Raw genomic sequence first — 22,612 nt, 5'->3', positions numbered from 1 at the left:
GAAATTAATATACAGTTGAAATTACTCTAATTCAAATATTAAGAAAATAGATATTTTGAATTATAAAGATTTTTGACTTATGAGTTTTTTGAATTATAGAGATATAAAAAAATTTTACAGAGATTTAGACACAATTTAATTATAATTTTTAAACATTTTTAATCTTTAATAAAGAAGAAAGTTAAAGAGAAAAATTTAGCTTTAGTTTTAAGTTGCTATGTTGTAAATCTGTTAAATAATGGCACATAGTTGATGATATAAGCATTTTTTATTTTGAATTTATATAAAAAAATTAAAAAAAAAGAAATAGATTATTAGATATCTAAGATCTTGTCTAATAAGATAACTCGTTGTTATTATCAGTTATTCAAACATATTCTCGGCCTATTATAGTGAATTCAATGTTATTTGGCAATTACAAAAAAAAATTATAAATTTTTAAAGAATACATTGAATAAGCAGAAAGTTTACCTGTTGTGTTGTTTATAATAGAAAAAGAAATATTGATGCGAAAATTCTCTTTTGATATACTTCAAGTTGTTGAGATTTTCTTTAGGAAATAAATATATAAAAATTTGATAGAAGTTTTCGTTAGAGAAGTTTGATCATATATCTATTATATATGTTTTTACAATTTTATACTTTCCATTTTTTATTTCATTTATCTATATCTTTTTACATTTTCATTATTTGTAAAATTATAAAAATCGAAAATGAAGCTTGCTTGCTAAATGCTAAAAATTTATAAATGATACAAATTTTATATTTTTTTTTTTCTTATGCAGATATCAAGTGACATAAAATTTAAATACAAATTCATGAGTAGTATCAAATACAAAATTATAAAGCAAGAAAACCTGTGATGTACTTAGCCTTCTTAATTATTTAAGTACATATATAGTGTAATCTTGTTTAATCACATGATAATGTTTTATATCCATTATTGAATATTTTTATTATTTTTAGTGATAAAATCGTAAATATCATTTTGCGTTACAAGTCCGACTAAAGCATTATCGTTTACAACCACGGCGTAAGATTCTTTTTCAAGGATACGTGACAATTTGCCGAGTTTAGTTGAGGATGTAATTTTCGTAAACTGCTTAGTCATAATTTTCTCGGCACAATCCTTTGGTTTTACAGTACCGGAGATTAAATTAGATAAAAGCGCATCTGATGTGACAACACCTTTAACACATATGTCTTTCTCGTCAGTTACCAACAATTGCCGAATGTGATTAGAAGTTTTGAGAAGTTCCATAAGATTTTCACATGACATCCCTTTTAATAATATCATCTTCTTTAATGGTAATTTTGATACTGGTATATTCCACCACCATTTATTTTCTTCTATTATAGGCTCGGAAGGCTAAAGAGAGTTAAAATTTAATAAATACGCAATATATTTGTAATAATATAAATTTACGATATCTTAGATACACAAACAATTTTACCAAAAAATCTCGAGCTTCCATCCATTGATCTGATACAAATTTTGTCAAATAATTTCGTATGCTGTCCGGCAAGAGAACAACCATACGTTTATCCGCAGATAAGTCTTTGGCGATTTTTAACGCCGCCGACAGAGCTGACCCACTGCTAGCACCGCACAACAATCCTTCTTTGCGAATCAATTCTCGTGCTACTTTTAGCGACTCGTAGTCTTCAGTCTTCATCCACTCATCAACCACATTGTGATCTAGAACTGTAGGTACGAAGTCATACCCGATGCCTTCAACTTCGTAGAAACCAACACCGTTCCCATTTAACTCAGATGGCTGTGCCAAAATGCTGCCTACAGGATCTACGCCGATAATCTTTGTGCTAGGCGATAATTCCTTCAATTTTCTTCCGATTCCGGACACGGTTCCTCCAGTACCGGCGCCAATCACTGCTACATCTATCTTGCCATCGCATTGTTCCCAAAGCTCCGTCGCAGTTTGATCATAATGCGCCAATGGATTACCAGCATTTGTATACTACAATTATAATACGCGTCAAATAAACGTAAGTCAAAATATATCATTCTTTTAAAGATATATATATATATATATTTTTTTTTTTTGAGAAAGAAATACCTGGTCTAAAACAATGCTATTAGGTATTTCTTTTTGCAGCTTTTGTGCGACGCTGATATGTGCCTCCGGACTGTACCAGGCAGCTTCGGTCGGCGTTCTGACTATTTCTGCACCAAGAGCGCGAAGCACATAAACTTTCTCATTAGACATTTTCTCCGGCATCACAATAATGCATCTATAGCCCTTGACTGCTGCAGTCATTGCTAGACCAATGCCAGTATTGCCACTGGTTGGCTCAATAATTGTATAACCTGGTTTTATAAGGCCTTTTTTTTCTGCATCTTCAATCATCCTATGCGCTATCCTATCCTTGACAGATCCTCCAGGATTAAAGAACTCACATTTCACATCTATAATAGAATATAAAAATTTTCTTTTATTTATAAAAGAAGATAGAATTTTCTATTGTTTTCTAAGATATGATACTAAAAACTACTTTTTTACTAACATATTTCACACTTGATTTCATAAGATTTAGGAATATTATTCAATCGAACAAGAGGCGTCTGACCAATTGCACTTAAAATGTTTGGTAATATTTTTTTACGGTTTGGTACTCTGAAAAAATAAAAATAAATAAATAACACATTTGCCTGTAGAAAAACAAATAAATAATATCTCAAGTTAAATATGAACATTAAAATATTATAATAATATAGAGATCTAATGAAATCATTCTTATGCAAATACACTATCAATACCATAGTAATTTTCTGTTATTAGAAATATGCTTATTTAATGTAATTACTTATGACAATATATTTGCATCGCAAATTTTGCAACATTCTCTTATGTATTTCTCTTCTGACTTTTTATAATACTGTGATTATGACGATACATATTTATGTAGTCTACTGATAAACTTTGATATCAGTAGCATATGGTGAAATCTCATTTGTTAAAATTAGTACAAGGCTGTAACAGTGTTACATGATGTGTAATAACGAAATGATTAAGATATACGCATGGGAAAAAGAATAAAAAAAGAATAAAAAGACTCTTCACATTAAAGAAATAAAGTTTCCAATTTATGACAGACTTACTCTGTTTGTTTCGTATGCGGCGAATTTTCACCATTTACTGTCCAAGTACATTTTGCTTCTCGATCCGGCCGTATCAGTTCCATTGCAATATATTCTTCTTGTTAATTAAATTAAAATCGGAATGTCTCGTTGGAAAACACGAGATTTATCACAGAATGTCAGAAAGCACGACAAAGTGTGCTTCTTCTTTTATTTGGAATCTAAAAAAATGGAAAACAAATTAATATAAGCCTCCAGTTTTCTCTGAGCAGTGTCTGAGCGTGTACTGAAAAATCGACTCGTACTTCGCACGTACTTCTTATATACACTTTACGTATCTCCCAACCTTGGATGTGATATTGTTTGCCGATTCGAATCTTCAAAGCTTCGTCATCGACGATCGGTTATGTTCGGCTACTGATCATCATTATCGCTCATGCAGAATGAGATGTTTACCTACAGTCGTCACGTGTCATCTTGAAGCACACGCTGTTCCTGTGAACGGAGCTCGACTCGCGAATTCTGAAATTACGTCAACCACGCGGTCATGCCGCCGAAGAAGAGCGGCGGTGCCGCGAAAACTAAGGGCAAATCCTCGGAGGAGAGCGGCACCGGAAAGACGGAGAAGAAAGGAGGGAATGCTGTGAAGGTGCGAATGCACATTTCGAACCTACTCAGCATGACTCGCGAGATATATAATGAGTCTTATTCCTGATGATTTCTTGCTGATTACATTGTACATAGAATGACTTTCACGATCCTTGATAGGATCGATAGGATTTCCACGACTCATTGTTTACATTACGATTTTTTTTTCCTTGGACGCAGGTTAGGCATATCTTGTGCGAGAAGCAATCAAAGATACTGGAAGCATTGGAGAAGCTGAAGGCTGGTCAGAAATTCAATGAAGTCGCGGCAACGTACAGTGAGGACAAAGCCAGATCTGGGGTAACACGAATATATTTATCTGTCTGTTAATATATAATAGAGAAAACAAATTACCCATACTACAGGAAGACAAATATGTTCTGATGTACACGAAGAGATCTCAGTATGTTTAGAATAAATAAATATAACTTAAATTCAGTTTCAGCATTTTATTAATTAATAAGATTTGATGCAATTATTTTCATGTTGTTAGTTTCATACAATTATTATTTGTCATTTCTTTCCGCTTCTATCATTAGTTTGAATCAAATGCATTTGATAATGCATTTTGTTTGTTGTCTGAAGGGAGACCTTGGTTGGATGACGCGAGGTTCCATGGTAGGACCCTTTCAAGATGCAGCCTTTGCATTACCAGTTTCCACCTTAGCATCTCCCGTCTACACGAATCCACCGGTGAAAACAAAATTTGGGTATCACATCATAATGGTGGAAGGTAAAAAATAATTGAAAGTTGCATAATCTTTTTTAAATATCTTTGTAAAACTTGTTACATTGATTTACTGATCCAGTAAATATATATGATATTATTTAGATACTAATTTGATTAATTATTGTGATATTTATTTTATTATAAAAATATGTATTTCTATTTCTTACATTTTTATTTCTCTCATTTTTATTTCTTACATTTTTGAAGAAAATCAAGTAAAAATTTGTATAGGTAATTTAACTTGACTTTGTCGTGAATCAATGCATAATGAGTAAAATGTTTTTCAATAAATAAATGCATCGTCGTTCATTATTCATAAATTTATTGATATCTGAATATACAATCAATATAGATATTATTTTAATAAAATTTTAAGAAAATATATTTTATATATAATTTTTCCTTAACTAAAGTAATCTACAAATCCTAAATTGCAGTCTGTACCTATTAAATATAACTCTCTATATATATCTATGATTATATTTAAGGGTATATAAATAGCGATATTTATCTGGAGACAAGAAATGCATACAATTCCAATTAAATTATTTATGCTGCTCCGGCAAATGAGAGTATGGAGGTATTAAATATTATAGTAATAAATAAGATAGTTTATGTAGTACTCAGTCGCTTCACTGGCGTGTCGCATAGACGCGCTTTATAACTTTATAGATACCCATTCAAATCAAAGTAAAGCTATTGCTCCTTGAAGTTCTTCCATTATACACGGATATTGGGATTGGTGAAACGAATGTATCTCAGAAGAGATTCATTGTCCTCGCAGACCCACGGTTTCTTGTGATGACATGCTACATCATGCCAATTGACTCCGTCGTTGTAGAATTGATTAAGGATTGCGAGACAATTTTCGGGGGCACCACCTTGAATGGCTTCGCGATTGTCAGGTTGTGGCTTGCCAATGCTAAACAAAACGCATACATTGCCGAAAATATAATAATGATTGCGTTCAGAAAACACAACAGTTGAGTGAGCGCTAATCATTCATGTGTTGTATTCACATGCAAAATTATAGATTGATGTAAGCTGAGTGTGTGTGAATCTATTGTTATTCAATGAATAATAACTCTTACCCGCCGCTCTCAGACCAATCGTTTTGGGTACGTTCGTTAGTCGGCGCGAGTTTCTGCAATTCAGCGGTCCAGAACCAACCGTTGATGTGAAGGGGCTGCAAATCTGGCCGATCGCAGCCTTTGAAATCACAGAGGCGACCGGAAGTCCAGATGTACTTCACTTTGTCTACAAGAGAAGCATTTCGATTCATCATCTTTTATTTCTGCATTCCGTAAATATAAAGTCAATCAAATTTAAGAAATAAATTTGCAGAAATAAATTTGCAGATCTGTACTTTGAACGATACGGCTCTTGATGAACTCATTCTCGGCGGAGGTCTCCAGCGAAACTAAATCCATACAACGTTGTCGACAGAAATTTCTGCCTGACAGCCAGTCCACCTCCTGTCCGGCTGTCCTTGGATCGGCCCATGAGAAGTAATAGCCTTTTCCATTGAATCGCTCATGGATAATTCCTGCGACAAACCGTAATTAGAAGATGGAGCGTATTAGATAGGCAATCATACAATGGACCACAATCTTTATGAATATCTTTGAATGCGAGTATGCGAGAGGTATGTTTACTGAGAAGAGCCGGAGGTCTCTCATTCCCGGAGTGAAAGTTGCGAAATTAGTGTCAGTCGTGACAGCGACCTCGGCGACCACAGTCACGACCTAGACATTGGCACCCGCGCTGTATGCTGATTACATCGCCACTTTCCAAATAAAGAAAAAGAAAGTTTTCTACCGGAGGCGGGTCTTGAAATGCCTGATCGGGCTACGCCCGATGAATGAATAATCAGTAATCATCGGTTCCGTAACATATTTTCCCGCCTTAGCGGTATAAAAATTCGTCAACGATCCAGCTGATCATTTTACGATTTAATCCTTTTACTACTAGATCTCTTCCGTGGAGAAAAGAAAAGTAAAATTCATTTTAAACTTATTTTTAATAGAAATAAAAAAATTTGAGGCAAAGCAGAAAAATATCCTAAACGAGAGCTGAATCCTGACTTTCGATGTGTTCTTGAAAGCGAAAAAATTTGATTGATAAATCTTTTGTCTACAAATTCCCTCGCTCAGTTAACAATACCCAGTTAATAATAGCCCACGGGAATCTGGGAACTGATTCCCGAAGATTTCCCAGGCGACATTCCGGATCAGATAAACGTGAACGGTCTAATGACATGATACATTATCATTGGACCCGGCCGAAAACGATGAACGTGAAAGTGTCCCATCGACATTCCGTACTACTTACGACGAGCACGAGGACATTTCCAATTCAAATGCGTTCGAGTTACACCGCCGACGGTGTCATCGTCACACTTTCTATAACGAGCGTGAATGCCGAAGGTGCGCGATAAAGGTGTAAGGCTTGGACGACCACGTATAATTAGCGACATGTCGATGTAAGAGGATGTAAGAGGATATGACGAGAATGGCTGAGGGGGTCGAGAGCGGCGGTAAACAATGACCTCGAAGCGGTCCGAGGTGGAGTAGGAAGTAGGAAAACGGATGGAGGAGGATCCCACGGGGTCACGGCTTCTCTTTGATCACAAATATTGAAAATACTTTCTCTGCTTCGTGGTTCCCTTGAATAAACAACTGAACGGTTCTCGAGAAAAATAGGAAGACTCTTTCTCCGGCGCGGATCTCCAAGTCTTGGGAAAATACCCATATTATCTCAATAGATGATCAGCGAGAAAATTCCAGAAAGTTTTTAAACAATTTTTACAGTCAATTTAATGACATAAGACTATTAATAGTAATATTAATAATAATTAATAGTAATTTTAAAGGTAATTTTGAAGAAAATAATAACGATACCGAGTTGATAATCTTCATTTTTTGTAATGTTTAAGTTTTTTAAAGAAACATATAATTGGAAATTAATTTTTTTATGACTATAAATTTTCTTCATCTCTCTCTCTCTCTCTCTCTCTCTCTCTCTCTCTCTCTCTCTCTCTCTCTCCAAAATGTATAAAGGATATATATATATTTTTTGTTTTTAAATTTAGGGGGTTTGTTATTGCTACGATAGATGTTAATAAAAATAATGATACATAAAAATAAAACTTACTTTGCGCGCAAAGTGCTGGGTTTGGCGACTCGAGAATCCGACCGCTGGGTTGTGGTTGAAATTGGGCAGCGGACAGCGTTATCAGAGCAGCGAGAAGCGTGAAAGCTATCATTTTTCCTTCCTCTTATGCTACAATCATTAAAGAAATGCGACATTAGTATTATGCAACCAATTACGATGATGGCGAGATTTGTTTTAATTAGAAAACATTTCGTCTTTTCCTGATCGTGATCGTTAGCGCGTTCTGCGTTATCTCCGGATTTAAATGCCCAAACTTTCTTAAAGAAGCGACTCTCAAATGGAACCGGTTTGAGAGTTCATTTCCGATGTTATACTGGGTGGATACCTTATATCCGATTTTGTTTTCATAACATAATTTACTTCAGTGACAATAAATATTATTTTTCTTATTTCGTCAGACGTATTTTGTCACGAACAATATTAAAACATAAAAATCGTACGAGAATCCACATTCCCAAAAATAAATTTATACCAAATATATGAACTATAATAAAATATTGCATCTTTTTGTTTTAATTGTAATTGTCCCAGCTTGTGAGAGATTTCCAGTAATTTTACATTTTACATTTCATACAAATTCTTATTGTAGTTTAACGCTCCTTGTAAATTACACTAGAACTTAATTATCTAAAAAAAAAAAAAAAAAAATCTTGTGTTAAATTTACCTGATACGATCGATTGCAATTGAGTTTGTTTTTCTGTCCAATTTTATCTTTTCCTCTCCTAATCACCCGCGAGCTTAGGCAATTTAACGTCCTTAGGAAAGGAATCCCAATAGAACAGGTCAACCACGGTGTTATCTTGCGGACGTTCCACAAAGAACTGCAGTGCCTTCTTGGCAGGCACCCCTATATATACACAACGAGGACACAGTCGTGCCAGTACTTTTACCACCCGGCGAACCACGTTTTCGCCCGCCGCGAAGATTTCAACAATTTTGCTACGTGTTGGTCGCTCCCTCCTTCTCCCTTATTCACAAGGAGGGCCATCCTTGGGCATGGAATACGTCTTCCAGGCAGGCACTTCGATGCTCAAAATTCATGCGTCTCAATATGAAAAAAAAAAAAAAAAAATCTCTTCGGAAGAGATGCAAAACATCGGGAGAGCCTTGCATTAGAGACAAAAAACTTTTCTGCCATTTGCCATGCAGAGACGATCGTGTGGAAAGCGGAAAATTCGTGGACGATGTTCCGGTCGTGGAATGTACCCTTACTAAAATTGAAATGCGTGGAATAGTTTTTGCAGAGATAAATCTGGATGCATCATTGCATTATTAGACGCAATTATTATTTAACACGCCTGACATAGTTTCTCGAGCTCTTTGCGCTTTGTAATATTTTTTAAGTGATATATTAAATAATATTTTCATTATTAGAAACAAATAATCATTCGGGCTACTTTCAATTTTCACTGTAATGTAGAGGGAGAAATTTTTGTAGAGGGAGAATTTACAGGAAATAATAAGTCTTTGTTTGTGATCAAATATTGAAGGCCCGATTAAGCTTACAAGAAAAAAAAAAAAAAAGAAATCTGAAGACAACGTTTCTAAAATACATAGTTTGAGAAAATTCTTTCGCCGTGACATTTCCATAGTTTAAAGAATTATTCTTAAAGGTCTCGATATTTTTACGCAGATTGCGTGAAAAGTGGAAAGTAAAATCTCTGTTTGTCGAGGCTGAGTGAAAGGGGAGTACACGAAAGCATGGAAATTGAGATAACGCCACGTCCAAAGTTCTCGAAAAAAGTACATTCCGCGATATATTGGCAAATATGTGGAATGGATTAGCGGCGTCTGTTCGTCGCGATTATATTTGTATGTTCAAGACGGACGTTTGACTGTCTTTGACATGTCGATGACTCCTGTGAGAAAAGACGGACTTTCGCTAACACGCCCGTTGAATTTTAAGTGATTCGTTCGGACATTTTTATGGATGCGTATATCTAACGTGAATTGTGTGGATTGACTGATTCGTGAAATCTTTCATTTTTAGATTTTGAGAATTTTTTGTTGCAAGCTTATTGTTTTCTGCAAAACCTTCCTTTGCAAAAATTCAATTTCGAATTAGAATAAAAATATATTTATCTTGAAGTCGATCGCTTGGGTGAAAATTAGAAACTAATCTTAAAGATAAAATGCTTGGTTCTTTAAAGGGATATAAAAAGAAAGGAATCTCGTGTTAGTTTTCATTGAAATTGAGAGAGGAAAAAAACTATCTGTGAATCCAACTATTTTTGCGTTACTTATTTTTACGTTAATATCTGTGTTGTATTCTATCAAGAATTATCAATCTTTAATTGGTATTTACATAATATTATTCGCTGCTTTTATTTGTGTTGTTATATGTATATATAATAATGTTTAATTTTCTCTTTTTTTTTTAACATTATATATTTTTCAATAAATATAACATTCAAATAAATTCTATCCAATTTGTGTCACAATTATATACATATTCATTTCGTATTATGAGCAGCTGTTATGCGATGTGAAGAAAATTACATAATATATATTTTCAATATGTATTTATATATATATATATATATATATATATATATATATATATATATATATACACATGTTGCGAAAGTGACTCAGGACCATATCCTTTGCGTTAGGCTGGGAACTTCTCCCGCACGCGGCGTATAGCCCAGACATGGCGCCTTCCGATTACTACCTATTCCGGTCGCTGCAGCATTTGGCTGATACACATTTCGTGAGATTTGAAGAGATACGAAAATGCATTGATGATTTTATCGCTTCGAAGCCGGTGAGCTTCTGTCGTCAAGGAATTCGCAAGCTACTCGAAAGATGGCAAAAGGTCGTTGATGCAAACGGGGAATATTTCGCTGATTTTTTTTGTTTGTTTTTTGAATAAAGATTGAATTTTACAAAAAAAAGCTCAGAACTTTTTTGTACACCTAATATTTAGAAGCAGGATTTGCCATATATTTTAAAATTATGGGTTTTTTATTATATGGATTTTTATGTATTGTTTACGTGATATTTACATGAATCTTTTTATAAACAATACAAACATGTAAATTATTATAAATTATATATAACACAAAATATAATATAAATTATATATGGATAATACAAAGTATAATATAGAAAAATGTAATTAAGTTTTAAAATTGTTAATATATTTGATTTTATCATGTGATGTATTAATATTAAAAATATATAACATTAAAAATAAAAAAAATTATAGTGAATGATATATCAAATTTTCATTATATTTTATATCAGTTTATATAAAAATATCAATTTATTTTCTAATTAATTTTATATCACGTATGTATTTATTACACAATTATATTTAAACAAAATGTGTATACACATATAAAAATATTATACATATATAAATGAATTATGAATCTTTCTTCTTTCCATAGGCCGTACTTTACTTACATAAATTTTGTATATAGTTTACATTACGTGTAATATAGACTATTTATATTTTTTACGCATAAACGCACAATCCTATTAGTATCGATTTTATTTTTATCGTTATCGATTGCTGATAAACAAGAGTGCCTACATTATTGATCGCGGGCATGCAAATGCGCGCGTGCGCCATACGTACTCATGGAATACGATTTCTTTTTTTTTTTTTTATTCCAAACAAACGCTCCAACGGATGCTGATACATGTTTTCGTGGGAACGCTTCGGGCTGTACGGACACGCGCGGTGTTTCGTCCGCTGCTCCTCGCGGCGATCCGCCGAATAATCGCCGAGTCGGTCCTGCCGGTCGTGATCCTGGCGTGCGTCGCGGCAGCGGAGCAACAAGTCGCCTGCTTACCGTCGCTCAGCGCGCTCGCGGCCGCGGCTCCTCGTTGCGAGCGTGGACCCAACATGTCCGCTGCGACCCGGGTCGGCATTGTCTCCGGGATTCCGTACGCGTACGGCGCGATACGATGATGCGCGCGCGACGCACGCGGCCTTAGGGGGAAAACGCGATGCGTCCTCGCGCGACGTCGACGACGGCGTACGACGATCTCGCGCGCAACAACAACAACAACAACAACAAGAACGGCGGCGACGGTATTGGTGGCAGCGGCGGCGGCGATGACGACCTCGCACGCACGACCCCGAACAACGATGACAGAACCAGAACTTTGCCGGCTCTGCGCCGAGACGAAGGAGAATCTCATCGGAATCTACGACGCCGAGGGCCAGAAGCTCGCAATCGAAGCCAAGATCGCCAAATGCCTGCAGATACAGGTAAAATAGCTGGATGAATAGTTAATAAAATGTTAATGAAATGTTTTATACGATATGTAAAGAGCAAAATGTATTTCATTCTATAGCGTATTAGAATAATATTTCGTCCTATATATTAATTTCGTTAGAAGTATGTAAGTATTGCATGATTTCGAATCCTTGAGAAATTGTACAAATTTAAAATCATATGTTTATTGCGTATATTTGTGTTTTGTATATTCAAGGAATTCAAGCTATCTAAAATTTATTTGTTGATTTACCTGAACAGTAAATATAAATTTTCAGTGTACTTTTACCTGTAACAATAATTTGCAATTGTGCAGGTTCTAATAACAGACGGCTTGCCACTCACGATTTGTATAGACTGTTGTGATTTATTAAACCAATGCAGCGAGTTCTTTGAGAAGACCAATCAAGCACAAATATCTCTGAGACAGTTGCTGATAGATCCAAAGTCTGAACCGCAGTCGATAGAACCAAATATAGATTATGTAGAGGAGTCCATAGAGTTTTCAAAGAATGAGGTTAATAACAGGGAAGAAATAGTCCAATGCCAATTGCCTGGCAATTACATTAATGAGACAGTTAATATCTTAAATACTTCTTACTTCATTGAAGGATGTAACAAGAATGAAAATACCGAAATTCAGGAAACACAAGATAACACAAAGCAAAAGAAGTGTAAGATACAGATAAAGAAGAGCTCTCCTAAACAGGCTAAGAAAAAATTGAAAAAGAAAGGTCAGATGCAAAAAGTTGAAGAAGAGTCTGAGCTTCATATAGCTTCTCAAATTGACAAAGAACAAAACAATACTACTTTGAATGATAACATTGAAATAGTAGATAATTATATCCCAGGTAAGATTATATTTATTTTATTTATTTTTTTAAAACTTTTATGTAATTAATAACTATATAGATCTATTAAAAATGTAATATGAAATATATTTTTAAAGTAGAGACAGAATCAAATTTAGAAATAAGAGAAACACGAACAGTGGAGACAACGAAGCATGGAAGAAAAAAGACAGAAGGTCTGGAAAGATATCCCTGGTTATGTACAGATTGCAATGACAAATTACCATCTTTAGAAGCATTAGAAGAGCATCACGAAACGGTACATAATCAACAAGCTAAATATATGTGTGTAAAATGTTGTAAGGTTTATGATAAATATTATGGATTTCTTACTCACGTTAAGAGGCATAAAAACAAAGCAAAGTTCAGGTAAGAATGATTTAATATTGCATGGGATCTTTGTATATAATTGCACATTTATTAATTATTTGATTTATTTTTAGCTGTGAAGATTGTGGGAAATCATTTGTACATAAGAAAGTATTAGACTCTCATAAGACTGTTCACAGTGAAGAACGGCCATTTGTGTGCCAAACTTGCGGTAAAGCCTTCAGACAGCAAAGTGCTTTATGTATTCATAATCGATGCCATTTACCTGAAACCATGAAGAACAGATTCCCATGTGATCAGTGTGATAAGAGGTTAATATAACTATATTACTTTTTTGAAAAATAATTTACAATTTCAGAATAATTAGAATGTGTGCTTTTCAAAACAAATCACTATTCATCTCATACTTCATTTATTTTTTTCTACCAATTATAAATTGTCCGCTTTCATTATTAAATCATTTGTCACTCAGCATTTCAAAGAATATTTAAATTAATTGGAATTTTTTTTTAGATTTTCGACAAAACCGAATCTTGTAACTCATAAACGTATTCATTCTGGCGTCAGAAATTTTACGTGTGACCAATGTGGCAAAAGTTTCATACAGAAAGGAAATTTAGAAGCCCATTTCCTAACTCATTCTCCAGATAAACCATATAATTGTTCTCAATGTACGAAGGCGTAAGTGAAAAACGTATTATTTCTTTTTCTTTACTTTTACATAGAAATAAATGAGCCTTTATTTTTACGCTCCAGAATAATAGACAGATAAAAATAATACAATAAAATTGCAGATTTAAAACACCTTTGCAATTGAAAAAGCACGAAACAGTACATACCGGTGCCAAGCCACACCAGTGTGCTGTATGTGGAAGAACTTTCAGAGAGAAAGGAACTTTGAGGGAACATCACAGAATTCATACCGGTGCGATGCCATTTACTTGTGAATTTTGTGGGAAATGCTTCCGTTTTAAAGGAATATTAACTGTAAGTCATCATTGTTAAATCTAATTATACTTGGCTCGATTTCTACTTATAAGTCGGTGCATTAGCGTAAACTGTAGATCCCATATTCGTGGTGCGCGTATTAACGACGCGATTCCGAACGGCCATGTAGGAATTTTTCTCGGCACAATTAGTTCAGTGCACTCTAGGCGTTTTGTCAGACCTCCGTAGAGGAGCGTCATCGCTTGTAAATATTGTCGGCCAGGATCGGGATTCGAACACGAGATCTCTGACTTACGAATCTCGTGCTAATTCGCAGAATCATACGCGCTCACTTGGCTCGATTTGATACAATTATTTCACAATTACAGACGCACAGGCGGCAGCATACGGGAGAACGACCGTACAGTTGCTTGGAATGCCAGCATCACTTCACAAATTGGCCGAACTACAACAAGCACATGAAACGTCGACATGGAATCAATACTTCTCATACTAAGCATCTAACCAACAATCAACAATTGCAACAGCAACAGCCGACAGAGCAAACGCAGCCGTCTCAGATACAGCAACAATCTTCTGGAGAAGATCCACTTTCTATACCTCAAACAGAATCGACGACAGTACAAGTAAATATAAATGTTTATTGTCTATGCGTATTTTTAAAATCGAAAAACAAATTAAAATACATTAAATTTAAGATGATGCAGACTTGCATGAAATTTACGAGAAAACATAAATCCATATCGTTTAGATAATTTGTTTAATTAATTTCTGACATTACATTGAGAACATTTTTGATTGACACTAATATGAAACTTAACTTAAACTAACTTAACTTAAATTAATATGAAAACATTGCACTTTTATAGGTAATACAAGCAGTTCCTCACGTATCAGCATCACAACCGATAGTCATACAAACTATTCCAACAACTACTATTCAGACTTTCCAAACGGACGTCACTAACACCGTTCAGGAAACAGTATTTAGAGACCGAAACACTTATTTTAACACAGTGCCAGCATTGCAAAACTTTTTGCCAGCAAACTTGCCGTATAACTTTTACAGCATTCCTAACGTCACAGAAAATGATTTAATTCAACATAGATAAAGGTTATTATTGATACTAAGCTAAACTATGTTTTTGTTTTCAACTGATCAGAATTAAAAAATATGCGATAATATTTCATTGGCATGTTTGTAAATACATCTAATGTGAATATCACAACAAAAATATGTACAATAATTTGAATATTTCCTGGTTTTTTATTTTATTTCATGTTTATAAAAGATGAGAGGTAGAAGGGCACAAAAATATGAGAACTTAGTAAACATATAAAATGTTAGTAGTATCACTCTTTTGTATAGAACAAAACTCAGATGAAATAAGTGATTATATACATTTTATATTATACTATTATTAGTATTAATAATAGCTTATAAATTCTGTACATATATAGATATATATACTTGTTTAGCCACATTTATTATAAAATTTTGTGAATGTATCTCCTGCAAGAATTTTGTAATAAAAATATATATTATATAGTCCTAATATTCATCCATGTCATATTTGCATTCTCATTGTGACTATTTTGAATTGATTTAAATTTTTATCAACTATGTCGAAATTTTATTTTCTGTAACATGTACAGATATAAACATTTTACATAAATTACTAAACAAGGACTTCCTTCTCGACGACTAAACAGCGGGAAGTTGAAAGGATTGAAGAACATATATATTAATGCTCTTAAAAGAGGGGGAGACCTCTGGCGATCTCACAATGTCTGGTATCGCTCAATACCGTATCTACATGTCGTAATCCGATTGTACAAGTAGCTAATAGTTAGTATCTGCTTATCACGAAGCGAGGACATCAGTAACGTCTCGTTGATAACATATCTAATTTTTAATAAATTTTTGAATGGTGCTATTTTTTGCATAATAAAATAACGTATTTTTCGGAGCATATAGATTCCAACAGGAACTTCCTTGGCTGTTCATTTTGTATAACCTAAGAAAATCAAGAGGCAGCTAGAATGAGTTTCCATGATGTTACGCATTGCATCTTCGACATGGACGGTTTATTGCTAGGTAAAAATCATTCGGATAATGTCCGGATAATATCTTGATTTTATGAATGATTTCTGCACTGATTAAAATTTACTGATTAAAATTATCACTGTGCAGCATGATAACATATTCTGTTAAATGATATCAACTTTTTTTAACAATCAGGACACTGAGAAATGTTTCTTTTTAAAACAGGAAAAATTTAATTTTTATATATATGTCAAATATTAACTAAAAATCGCTTAAAATAAAACTGAAATGTTCTTACGAATATAAAATTTATGTCAATTTAAAAATTATATTAATGTATCATCTATCATACATGATTTGTATCTGTCTGAGTGTTCTTTTTTTTACTTGATGATATTATTGGTATTTATTTCTTGCCGCAGATACTGAATCCCTATACACAATGGCATACAATCGTGTCACTCAGGAATATGGCAAGACATATGGTTGGGAGCATAAGGCGAAGATTATGGGTTTCAGAAGCGCTGAAGCTCTGCAGACTATAATAGACATGTTGCAGCTGCCAATTACAGTGCAAATGTTTGAGGATAAGCTGGCTGCTATATATCAAGAAGTATTTCCCGGATGTAATCTTATGCCAGGTAAATCAAACAACATGTTTGTATAAAAAATATTTCATATATCTTTAATATCTATTTTTACTAATGTAGATTAATTTTATATTCTTTATCTTTTTTCCCATTTTTAGAATTAGAAAAGTTAAAAAATAAGATAAACCGAAAATTAATATATATTAATTATATAAATATGAACATAAAATGTTTTTAAGATTCTATGAAGAATTAATTTTTGGGTAGACAAAGTAAAAATGATTCTTATCATATCACTAATATTAATAAAATGAATGTTATTTGTAGGGGCAGAAAAGCTGTTGCAGCATCTTAAAAAAAATAATGTACCTATTGCACTAGCTACAAGTTCTAGTCAGGACAGTAGTGAGTTAAAAACTCAGAAATGGAAACATATATTTGACCTGTTCAATCACAAAGTATACGGTGGTTCAGATCCGGAAGTTACCAAAGGAAAACCAAGTCCAGATATATTTTTGATTGCTGCGAAGCGTTTTCCTGATAATCCTAATCCTTCCAAGGTTTGTCTATAGATTTTAACATCCATTTTATGTATTTTTTAAAAAATTATTTATATGTATTTGTCTGTACATAGTGCTTAGTCTTCGAAGATTCACCGAACGGAGTACAGGCGGCTATTAATGCTAAGATGCAGGTAGTGATGGTGCCAGATCCGCAACTTCCTAAGCATCTTACTAAAAATGCTACCCTAGTTTTGAGAAGCTTGGAAGACTTCAAACCGGAGGACTTTGGACTACCCCCATTCGTAGCATAAAACTATTTGCCTTAACTCACAAAAAAGAAGATTACGCTCGCGCGTATTAGATTCAATTTTACGTATAAATGAAGCAGATTATAATTATTGATGAAAAACAAAAACCTGCAGGCAGGTTTTCCTTAGTACTGATATAGTCTCTGACTGATGTACATAGAATTTATTTGAAGGAAAAAAAAGATATAAGAGTATTATCGTTTTGGAAACATATTTTCATACGACATGAACATTCATCACTGCCTGAAATTGAAAACTTACAATTGCACATATCATGCATATAAAAGATCCCTATGCCATATGTTCCTATGGTATCAAGTTCCAATTATAGATATATTTAGTAAATGCTTTATATTAGAATATTTATTTTTTGTTATATTATATTTTATTTTAAGGTAATCTTTGAAATATTTGCAGATATTCTGCAAAACATTAGCTGCAAAAAAATTAAATATTTTTTTTGCAAAAACCAATTTAATTCTTTACACAACCTTTCACAACCCATTTTTTAATTGTTATCTAATCCAAGTACTTATATTGTGTTTTGTAAGTGTGTATCACATACATACATACATAAAAAGAAATATCAATAATGAATTTAATCACTGACACTACATATTAAATTAATACATGTATATTTTGAAAGCTGCTATATATAATGTTTAGATGCAATAGTATAATTTTTTGGATATTATATGCATATTTTGCTGAATAATGTGACAAATTGATTGTTAAATATTTATATAATCATTTTAAACGTTTATATATATTTACATTTCAATAATTTCATATATTTCATAAGCAGCACATTCACTAATTGGACATAGTATTGGTGATCGAATTTGTTATAAGATGAATTATTGATTTCATTCAAGCATATAACTATTTTATTAAAACACTATATATATATATATTACATGTACTTATTAACATAATAAAGTATATTATTTTTGAGATGCCAATTCCTGAATCCTTCCAAGTATTTCTTCGGATTTCAGATTCGACAATGGCACACAACGTTCCACTCCATATTCTGCAAAATCATATACAGACAGTAGTTTACAAATAAAAATTAAACAGCTGATGATTCTTATATTTCGAAGGAGAGAGAAAAGTAAAAAAAAAAACAAGCAATTTGTGAAATAATTACAAAATTATATTGTACGTACCGAAACGCGCGTATAGCTTCGGTTCGATCGATGAGCATTCCCTGATCAAAACGGGGAATCTCGGATTATTTTTCTTCAACGGTACATACTGTTGTTCAATGAAATCCCTGTAAGGTGCACAAAGTTGACGTGACTGAAAATAATTCGTATCACAGAACGTCTACGTTATCTTCACGATTTTATTTTTATTACCTAACGCCTTGACTAGATTTTGACGTTTGGCAGAGGAGGATTCTTAATTCTTTCAGGTGTTTTCCAAATTTCACAGTGGCCATTTTTCAAGTGCTAAAATCTTGGAAGAACATAAGTCACTCTCATCACAATTTCGAACAATTTTGTTTCTCGACTGATCGGATTAGGTTAGAACCCTATTATTATGTCACTTTAGCATATGCAGACTCCATTTACAAGACTGTAATGTTTCATGTGTATACGTATATTTCGAGTGCTTCCATGTGATTGGCTACAAGATGGAGAATTTCTGGATATTGATAGTAACTTTTGAATCTCCAGAATTCTCTATTTAGTATCCAATCAACATCCGACAAATTTGTATATGAAAGTCAGCCTACAATTTTAACAATTCTTGAAATTTCAGTAGATATCGCTTCTTAGCTGAATATAGATTTGTTTTTTTATAGCTAAATTAGTACATTACATTCATTGTATTTAAAATGAAATTGATATATATATATATATATATATATATATATATGTTTAAAGTTTGATAAAAGAAAGAAAATTTGCGTCTAGTCTAAAGGACAAAGATTGATTTTTTTAATAGTACCTTATCAGTAAATATAACTTTTTGCATAAACAAAATTTAATAATTAAAAATTTTTCTATATATGGAAATTATAAGATACGCTAATAATTTACCAACAGTTGATAAAGTTTCCATCAATTTTAAAGACCGTGAATCATTGGTATTTTATTCTAAAATTTAAATTCTTTAAAAATGAACATCAGTATTAGTAGCAAATTATCAAAAGTATAAAATGACACTAAGTAAAAATTTAAGAAGTTTCAGAATTTCATTTAACTTTTTTTTACTTAAATCATCTTATTCTACATATATTTTGTTTGTTTATATACATAGATTCTCATATGCTCAAATTCTCCTTGTTATTCTAATAATTTAATTATACATTTTACTTTTATTCCGTGTAAAAAAAAAATGAAAACATTATGCACATTTGTTAAGTATAGAGTTAGTAGTTATAGGTAATGATAATTGAACTGGATATCGATCCGGCCCTAATTCTCAGGTCAACGAACATACGTCAATTTTTCGCTCTTCAAGGGTTTCTGGTCCCCTTAATGAAAGAAGAACCGCACCCACGGCAAACATTCTTATAATTGCTCGCGTCGCTCCGACTGGCATCCTCGTGTTTACGCGCGTACACACCTTGTCGTCGTTCTAAGTCTACGATATGCTTAAGGTAACATTATGCGTAATAAGGGATTCGCAGAACTTCGTAGAAGCAACATTTTTTTTAATATAGATATTGCAAGGAAATTAACTAATTAATAACATGTAAAAGAATTTCTTATTGTAAGGAAAATCTATTATATTAATGATTTCTGATGATACAAGTATTATAATTTAAAAAATTCGTTTCACTCAATATGTAATATAAGAGAGAATAAATATTTATTTAAATACATAAATAAATATATGGAAAGAACAATTTTGCTGTAGGATTAAAAAATTTGATCCGAAACATAACTTTAGTAGATCGTCAAAAGTATTAGACGTAGAATTATTACGTCTAAATGCGATACTGCAAAATTATTCTATATTTTAATAATTAATTTGAACATAATTATTTTGATGGTTTAACAAAATTATTTTCAGATTTATGTGTAGCAAAACTGTTTTTTCTGTGTACTTAAAACAACTACTTTATTTTTAATCTTTCTGTTTTAGAATCGTTAAAATATAAACTTAATAAAAAATTTATTCATATCTGTAGTATAAACTTTTTCATTTGCAAATAATATATAAATACTAGAAATTCATAACTCGTTACTAATTGCAAAAATCGCAAAATGGTAGAGGAACTTTTTTGCTCAGTTGACCTTCGTTTTATCTGCACACAAGCGGAGTATCATTATGAATCAGATATTCTTTATATTGTTAGCATATACAGGAAAAATAGTTTAGTCAGCTGTACTAAATTTTATTAAAATATAAAATTCAGAAATTTCAATTGAAATTGCCAGATTTCTCGATTAAGTTAACCAGAAATAAAAATTACCGAATCAATTTAAAATTTTTAAAACAAGAGAGAAATAAGGAGCATGAAAGCTCCTTAACGCAAGATCTAACATGCGAAATATTTATATTATATCAATAAAATTAAAAATCATAAACAAAAATCTTTTACAAACGTTTTGATTTACACAAAGTCATCTTCAGTGTAACTCATATAACAATAAACTTAAAATAACTGATGAAGTAAATATGATACGTTGTAAATAAAATTAAAAATTAACAATAAAAATTAAAAATTAAAAACAATAAGATTAAAAATATACTCAAAATATAATCAAATTATAAAAATAGTAACGGAATCGTCGAAAGACAAGATCGAAAGACAAAAATTATAACAGTAAAATATATCAGTATAAAATTATATCAGTTCAAAAGCAAATGTCTATGGAAATAAAAATCGTTCACTAGGTCAATTTTCAAGTGGTATCAGTATCTTTTCCGCGATGTCAATTCGATGTTCGATATTCGTACTACTTGTCATCGAATTCAGTATGTATTTCGACACAAGTTCATTATGCACGTACTACCATTCCCAAAAGATCAGAAACCCATGATAAATGCTATAGAACGACAGCACATCTCACATTCTTCCAGATATTAGATTTTGCGACGAAATATCAAAAATGGAAATAAATCAGAAATCTTATTAGTTTAATCAGAAGGCTTATTTGTTTAAACTCTGAATTCTGATAATTTTAATCAGAATTTCTGTTCAATTGTTTATATTTTAATAGAACTTGATACAGGTAAAAACTTTTTCCATGTATCCTCTTAAATATGGCAAACAATCATTTAGAAAGAAATGTTCGCCGTATAATTATTATTCGAGCGCAGTTTATAATCAAATAAAACATTTTACGGGCAACTTTTTACAGGCGAGTTTTAAATGCGAATTATTAAAAATGTGCGGCTACTAATCGCTACAAATATTCTGCTCGAAGATACAATCGTTAATTGTTATATTTCAATATTACGAAGTATTTTAATGAAATATCAGGAATAACGAGACCCGGGCCACGGGCGTGTCTCTTTGTGCGAGCTTAGAAAGCGAAAAGCGCCGCAGAATCGCGCTCTGTGCGAAATCGCGATCGCGAGCGCGGTTATTTATAAAATGTTCGCCGTTGGTGGCCATCGCGGTGAGGAGCAATTTAATTCGTCTGCAATTAAAGCAAATATTGTCCGAGCGATCACGCGCGAATTGACTTTTCCGCTTGACGGAATCCCCAACAGCTTTCTCGACGCCAATCGCAAGCCGGGATAACGTGTTAATTATACAAATCTATCACCCGTTCTGCCGAAAATCGTTCTGTTTTCTCGCGTTTGCCGCCGAGTGTATCTCTTAATCGTCTACCCGGCTACGCGTGACTTACGTTCCTGCACGCACATCCGCACGCGGGAATCCACGTGAACAGGTGTGCGTGTGTCTTTTTTTGGAAATCCCATTCGGATCGAGATCACATCGGGATTAATGAGGCGTGAAAGAAAAAAAGAAACGGCGAAATTCACGAATACGTTAGTACATCAATTCGAAAAATCGAGCATTGACGAGAAATCACATGTCGCGCCGAAGCTTATTTCTTATCTCCCGCATTTTGATTTAAGCAAATCTTCTTTCTCGTTCCAAATGAGAAATAATTATTTAATTATTTAATATAGAATAATAGAAGAATCTTCTGTTTAAGGCCTTAAACTTAGACCCGCTC

At 32.9% G+C, this 22,612-nt stretch overlaps 6 protein-coding genes across 11 annotated transcripts; 3 read left to right on the top strand and 3 right to left on the bottom strand.

Moving 5' to 3' along the window:
• Positions 1–585: 585 nt before the first annotated feature.
• Positions 586–3,557, bottom strand: Cbs (cystathionine beta-synthase). Of its 5 annotated transcripts, none has more exons than XM_089084226.1 (6): positions 3,417–3,557; positions 3,122–3,321; positions 2,527–2,636; positions 2,079–2,428; positions 1,455–1,979; positions 759–1,369 (listed from the first exon to the last, which is right to left on the bottom strand). In XM_089084226.1, exons 2-6 carry the CDS (start codon positions 3,202–3,204, stop codon positions 941–943), a joined length of 1,497 nt encoding a protein of 498 aa, XP_088940352.1. In that variant the 5' UTR covers positions 3,205–3,321; positions 3,417–3,557; the 3' UTR covers positions 759–940. The 5 variants fall into 5 exon arrangements, with proteins under 5 accessions (XP_088940359.1, XP_088940352.1, XP_088940356.1 ...); XM_089084230.1 differs by having other exon boundaries at positions 3,406–3,544; XM_089084224.1 differs by lacking the exon at positions 3,417–3,557 and having other exon boundaries at positions 3,122–3,399.
• Positions 3,558–3,608: 51 nt separating this feature from the next.
• LOC105422782 (peptidyl-prolyl cis-trans isomerase NIMA-interacting 4) lies at positions 3,609–4,773 on the top strand. The gene is made up of 3 exons (XM_011632289.3): positions 3,609–3,749; positions 3,929–4,048; positions 4,334–4,773. The coding sequence occupies exons 1-3, from the start codon at positions 3,648–3,650 to the stop codon at positions 4,490–4,492; spliced, it is 381 nt and encodes a 126-aa protein (XP_011630591.1). The 5' UTR covers positions 3,609–3,647; the 3' UTR covers positions 4,493–4,773.
• Positions 4,774–4,783: 10 nt separating this feature from the next.
• On the bottom strand, positions 4,784–8,878 carry LOC105422781 (L-selectin). The gene is made up of 5 exons (XM_011632288.3): positions 8,318–8,878; positions 7,632–7,760; positions 5,845–6,024; positions 5,570–5,735; positions 4,784–5,400 (listed from the first exon to the last, which is right to left on the bottom strand). The coding sequence occupies exons 2-5, from the start codon at positions 7,741–7,743 to the stop codon at positions 5,199–5,201; spliced, it is 660 nt and encodes a 219-aa protein (XP_011630590.1). The 5' UTR covers positions 7,744–7,760; positions 8,318–8,878; the 3' UTR covers positions 4,784–5,198.
• Positions 8,879–11,262: 2,384 nt separating this feature from the next.
• On the top strand, positions 11,263–15,572 carry LOC105422785 (uncharacterized). Of its 2 annotated transcripts, none has more exons than XM_011632295.3 (8): positions 11,263–11,878; positions 12,202–12,736; positions 12,838–13,105; positions 13,180–13,377; positions 13,580–13,747; positions 13,861–14,053; positions 14,383–14,640; positions 14,884–15,572. In XM_011632295.3, exons 1-8 carry the CDS (start codon positions 11,723–11,725, stop codon positions 15,124–15,126), a joined length of 2,019 nt encoding a protein of 672 aa, XP_011630597.2. In that variant the 5' UTR covers positions 11,263–11,722; the 3' UTR covers positions 15,127–15,572. The 2 variants fall into 2 exon arrangements, with proteins under 2 accessions (XP_011630597.2, XP_011630595.2); XM_011632293.3 differs by having other exon boundaries at positions 12,835–13,105.
• Positions 15,573–15,797: 225 nt separating this feature from the next.
• Positions 15,798–17,656, top strand: LOC105422786 (pseudouridine-5'-phosphatase-like). Its single transcript, XM_011632296.3, has 4 exons — positions 15,798–16,112; positions 16,484–16,702; positions 16,979–17,211; positions 17,286–17,656. The coding sequence occupies exons 1-4, from the start codon at positions 16,058–16,060 to the stop codon at positions 17,463–17,465; spliced, it is 687 nt and encodes a 228-aa protein (XP_011630598.2). The 5' UTR covers positions 15,798–16,057; the 3' UTR covers positions 17,466–17,656.
• A 530-nt stretch (positions 17,657–18,186) lies between these two features.
• Positions 18,187–19,049, bottom strand: ND-B8 (NADH dehydrogenase (ubiquinone) B8 subunit). The gene is made up of 3 exons (XM_011632297.3): positions 18,824–19,049; positions 18,632–18,738; positions 18,187–18,495 (listed from the first exon to the last, which is right to left on the bottom strand). Exons 1-3 carry the CDS (start codon positions 18,904–18,906, stop codon positions 18,407–18,409), a joined length of 279 nt encoding a protein of 92 aa, XP_011630599.1. The 5' UTR covers positions 18,907–19,049; the 3' UTR covers positions 18,187–18,406.
• Between the last annotated feature and the right edge of the window lie 3,563 nt (positions 19,050–22,612).

The sequence above is a fragment of the Pogonomyrmex barbatus genome, unplaced genomic scaffold, assembly GCF_055798465.1.
Source record: "Pogonomyrmex barbatus isolate J1 unplaced genomic scaffold, ASM5579846v1 scaffold1, whole genome shotgun sequence".
Lineage (NCBI taxonomy): Eukaryota > Metazoa > Arthropoda > Insecta > Hymenoptera > Formicidae > Pogonomyrmex > Pogonomyrmex barbatus.
The sequence above is the reverse complement of the archived record's forward strand: the minus strand, read 5'-3'. Positions and strand labels throughout refer to the sequence as shown.

What these genes read in the sequence shown, in the direction of transcription:
- Cbs (XM_089084226.1), bottom strand. Translation starts at nt 3,204, where the DNA reads ATGGAACTGATACGGCCGGATCGAGAAGCAAAATGTACTTGGACAGTA. An exon ending in CCGCATACGAAACAAACAGA is followed by an intron (nt 2,637 to 3,121) that starts GTAAGTCTGTCA and finishes TTATTTTTTCAG; the next exon opens with AGTACCAAACCGTAAAAAAA. An exon ending in TGGAAGCTCGAGATTTTTTG is followed by an intron (nt 1,370 to 1,454) that starts GTAAAATTGTTT and finishes AACTCTCTTTAG; the next exon opens with CCTTCCGAGCCTATAATAGA.
- LOC105422782 (XM_011632289.3), top strand. Translation starts at nt 3,648, where the DNA reads ATGCCGCCGAAGAAGAGCGGCGGTGCCGCGAAAACTAAGGGCAAATCC. An exon ending in AAGGAGGGAATGCTGTGAAG is followed by an intron (nt 3,750 to 3,928) that starts GTGCGAATGCAC and finishes CCTTGGACGCAG; the next exon opens with GTTAGGCATATCTTGTGCGA. An exon ending in AGGACAAAGCCAGATCTGGG is followed by an intron (nt 4,049 to 4,333) that starts GTAACACGAATA and finishes TGTTGTCTGAAG; the next exon opens with GGAGACCTTGGTTGGATGAC.
- LOC105422781 (XM_011632288.3), bottom strand. Translation starts at nt 7,743, where the DNA reads ATGATAGCTTTCACGCTTCTCGCTGCTCTGATAACGCTGTCCGCTGCC. An exon ending in CAAGAGCCGTATCGTTCAAA is followed by an intron (nt 5,736 to 5,844) that starts GTACAGATCTGC and finishes CTTCTCTTGTAG; the next exon opens with ACAAAGTGAAGTACATCTGG. An exon ending in GATTGGTCTGAGAGCGGCGG is followed by an intron (nt 5,401 to 5,569) that starts GTAAGAGTTATT and finishes CGTTTTGTTTAG; the next exon opens with CATTGGCAAGCCACAACCTG.
- LOC105422785 (XM_011632293.3), top strand. Translation starts at nt 11,723, where the DNA reads ATGACGACCTCGCACGCACGACCCCGAACAACGATGACAGAACCAGAA. An exon ending in AGTAGATAATTATATCCCAG is followed by an intron (nt 12,737 to 12,834) that starts GTAAGATTATAT and finishes ATATTTTTAAAG; the next exon opens with TAGAGACAGAATCAAATTTA. An exon ending in GTTTTAAAGGAATATTAACT is followed by an intron (nt 14,054 to 14,382) that starts GTAAGTCATCAT and finishes TCACAATTACAG; the next exon opens with ACGCACAGGCGGCAGCATAC.
- LOC105422786 (XM_011632296.3), top strand. Translation starts at nt 16,058, where the DNA reads ATGAGTTTCCATGATGTTACGCATTGCATCTTCGACATGGACGGTTTA. An exon ending in CGGATGTAATCTTATGCCAG is followed by an intron (nt 16,703 to 16,978) that starts GTAAATCAAACA and finishes TGTTATTTGTAG; the next exon opens with GGGCAGAAAAGCTGTTGCAG. An exon ending in ATAATCCTAATCCTTCCAAG is followed by an intron (nt 17,212 to 17,285) that starts GTTTGTCTATAG and finishes GTCTGTACATAG; the next exon opens with TGCTTAGTCTTCGAAGATTC.
- ND-B8 (XM_011632297.3), bottom strand. Translation starts at nt 18,906, where the DNA reads ATGGCCACTGTGAAATTTGGAAAACACCTGAAAGAATTAAGAATCCTC. An exon ending in AAATCTAGTCAAGGCGTTAG is followed by an intron (nt 18,739 to 18,823) that starts GTAATAAAAATA and finishes TGCACCTTACAG; the next exon opens with GGATTTCATTGAACAACAGT. An exon ending in GAAGCTATACGCGCGTTTCG is followed by an intron (nt 18,496 to 18,631) that starts GTACGTACAATA and finishes ATGATTTTGCAG; the next exon opens with AATATGGAGTGGAACGTTGT.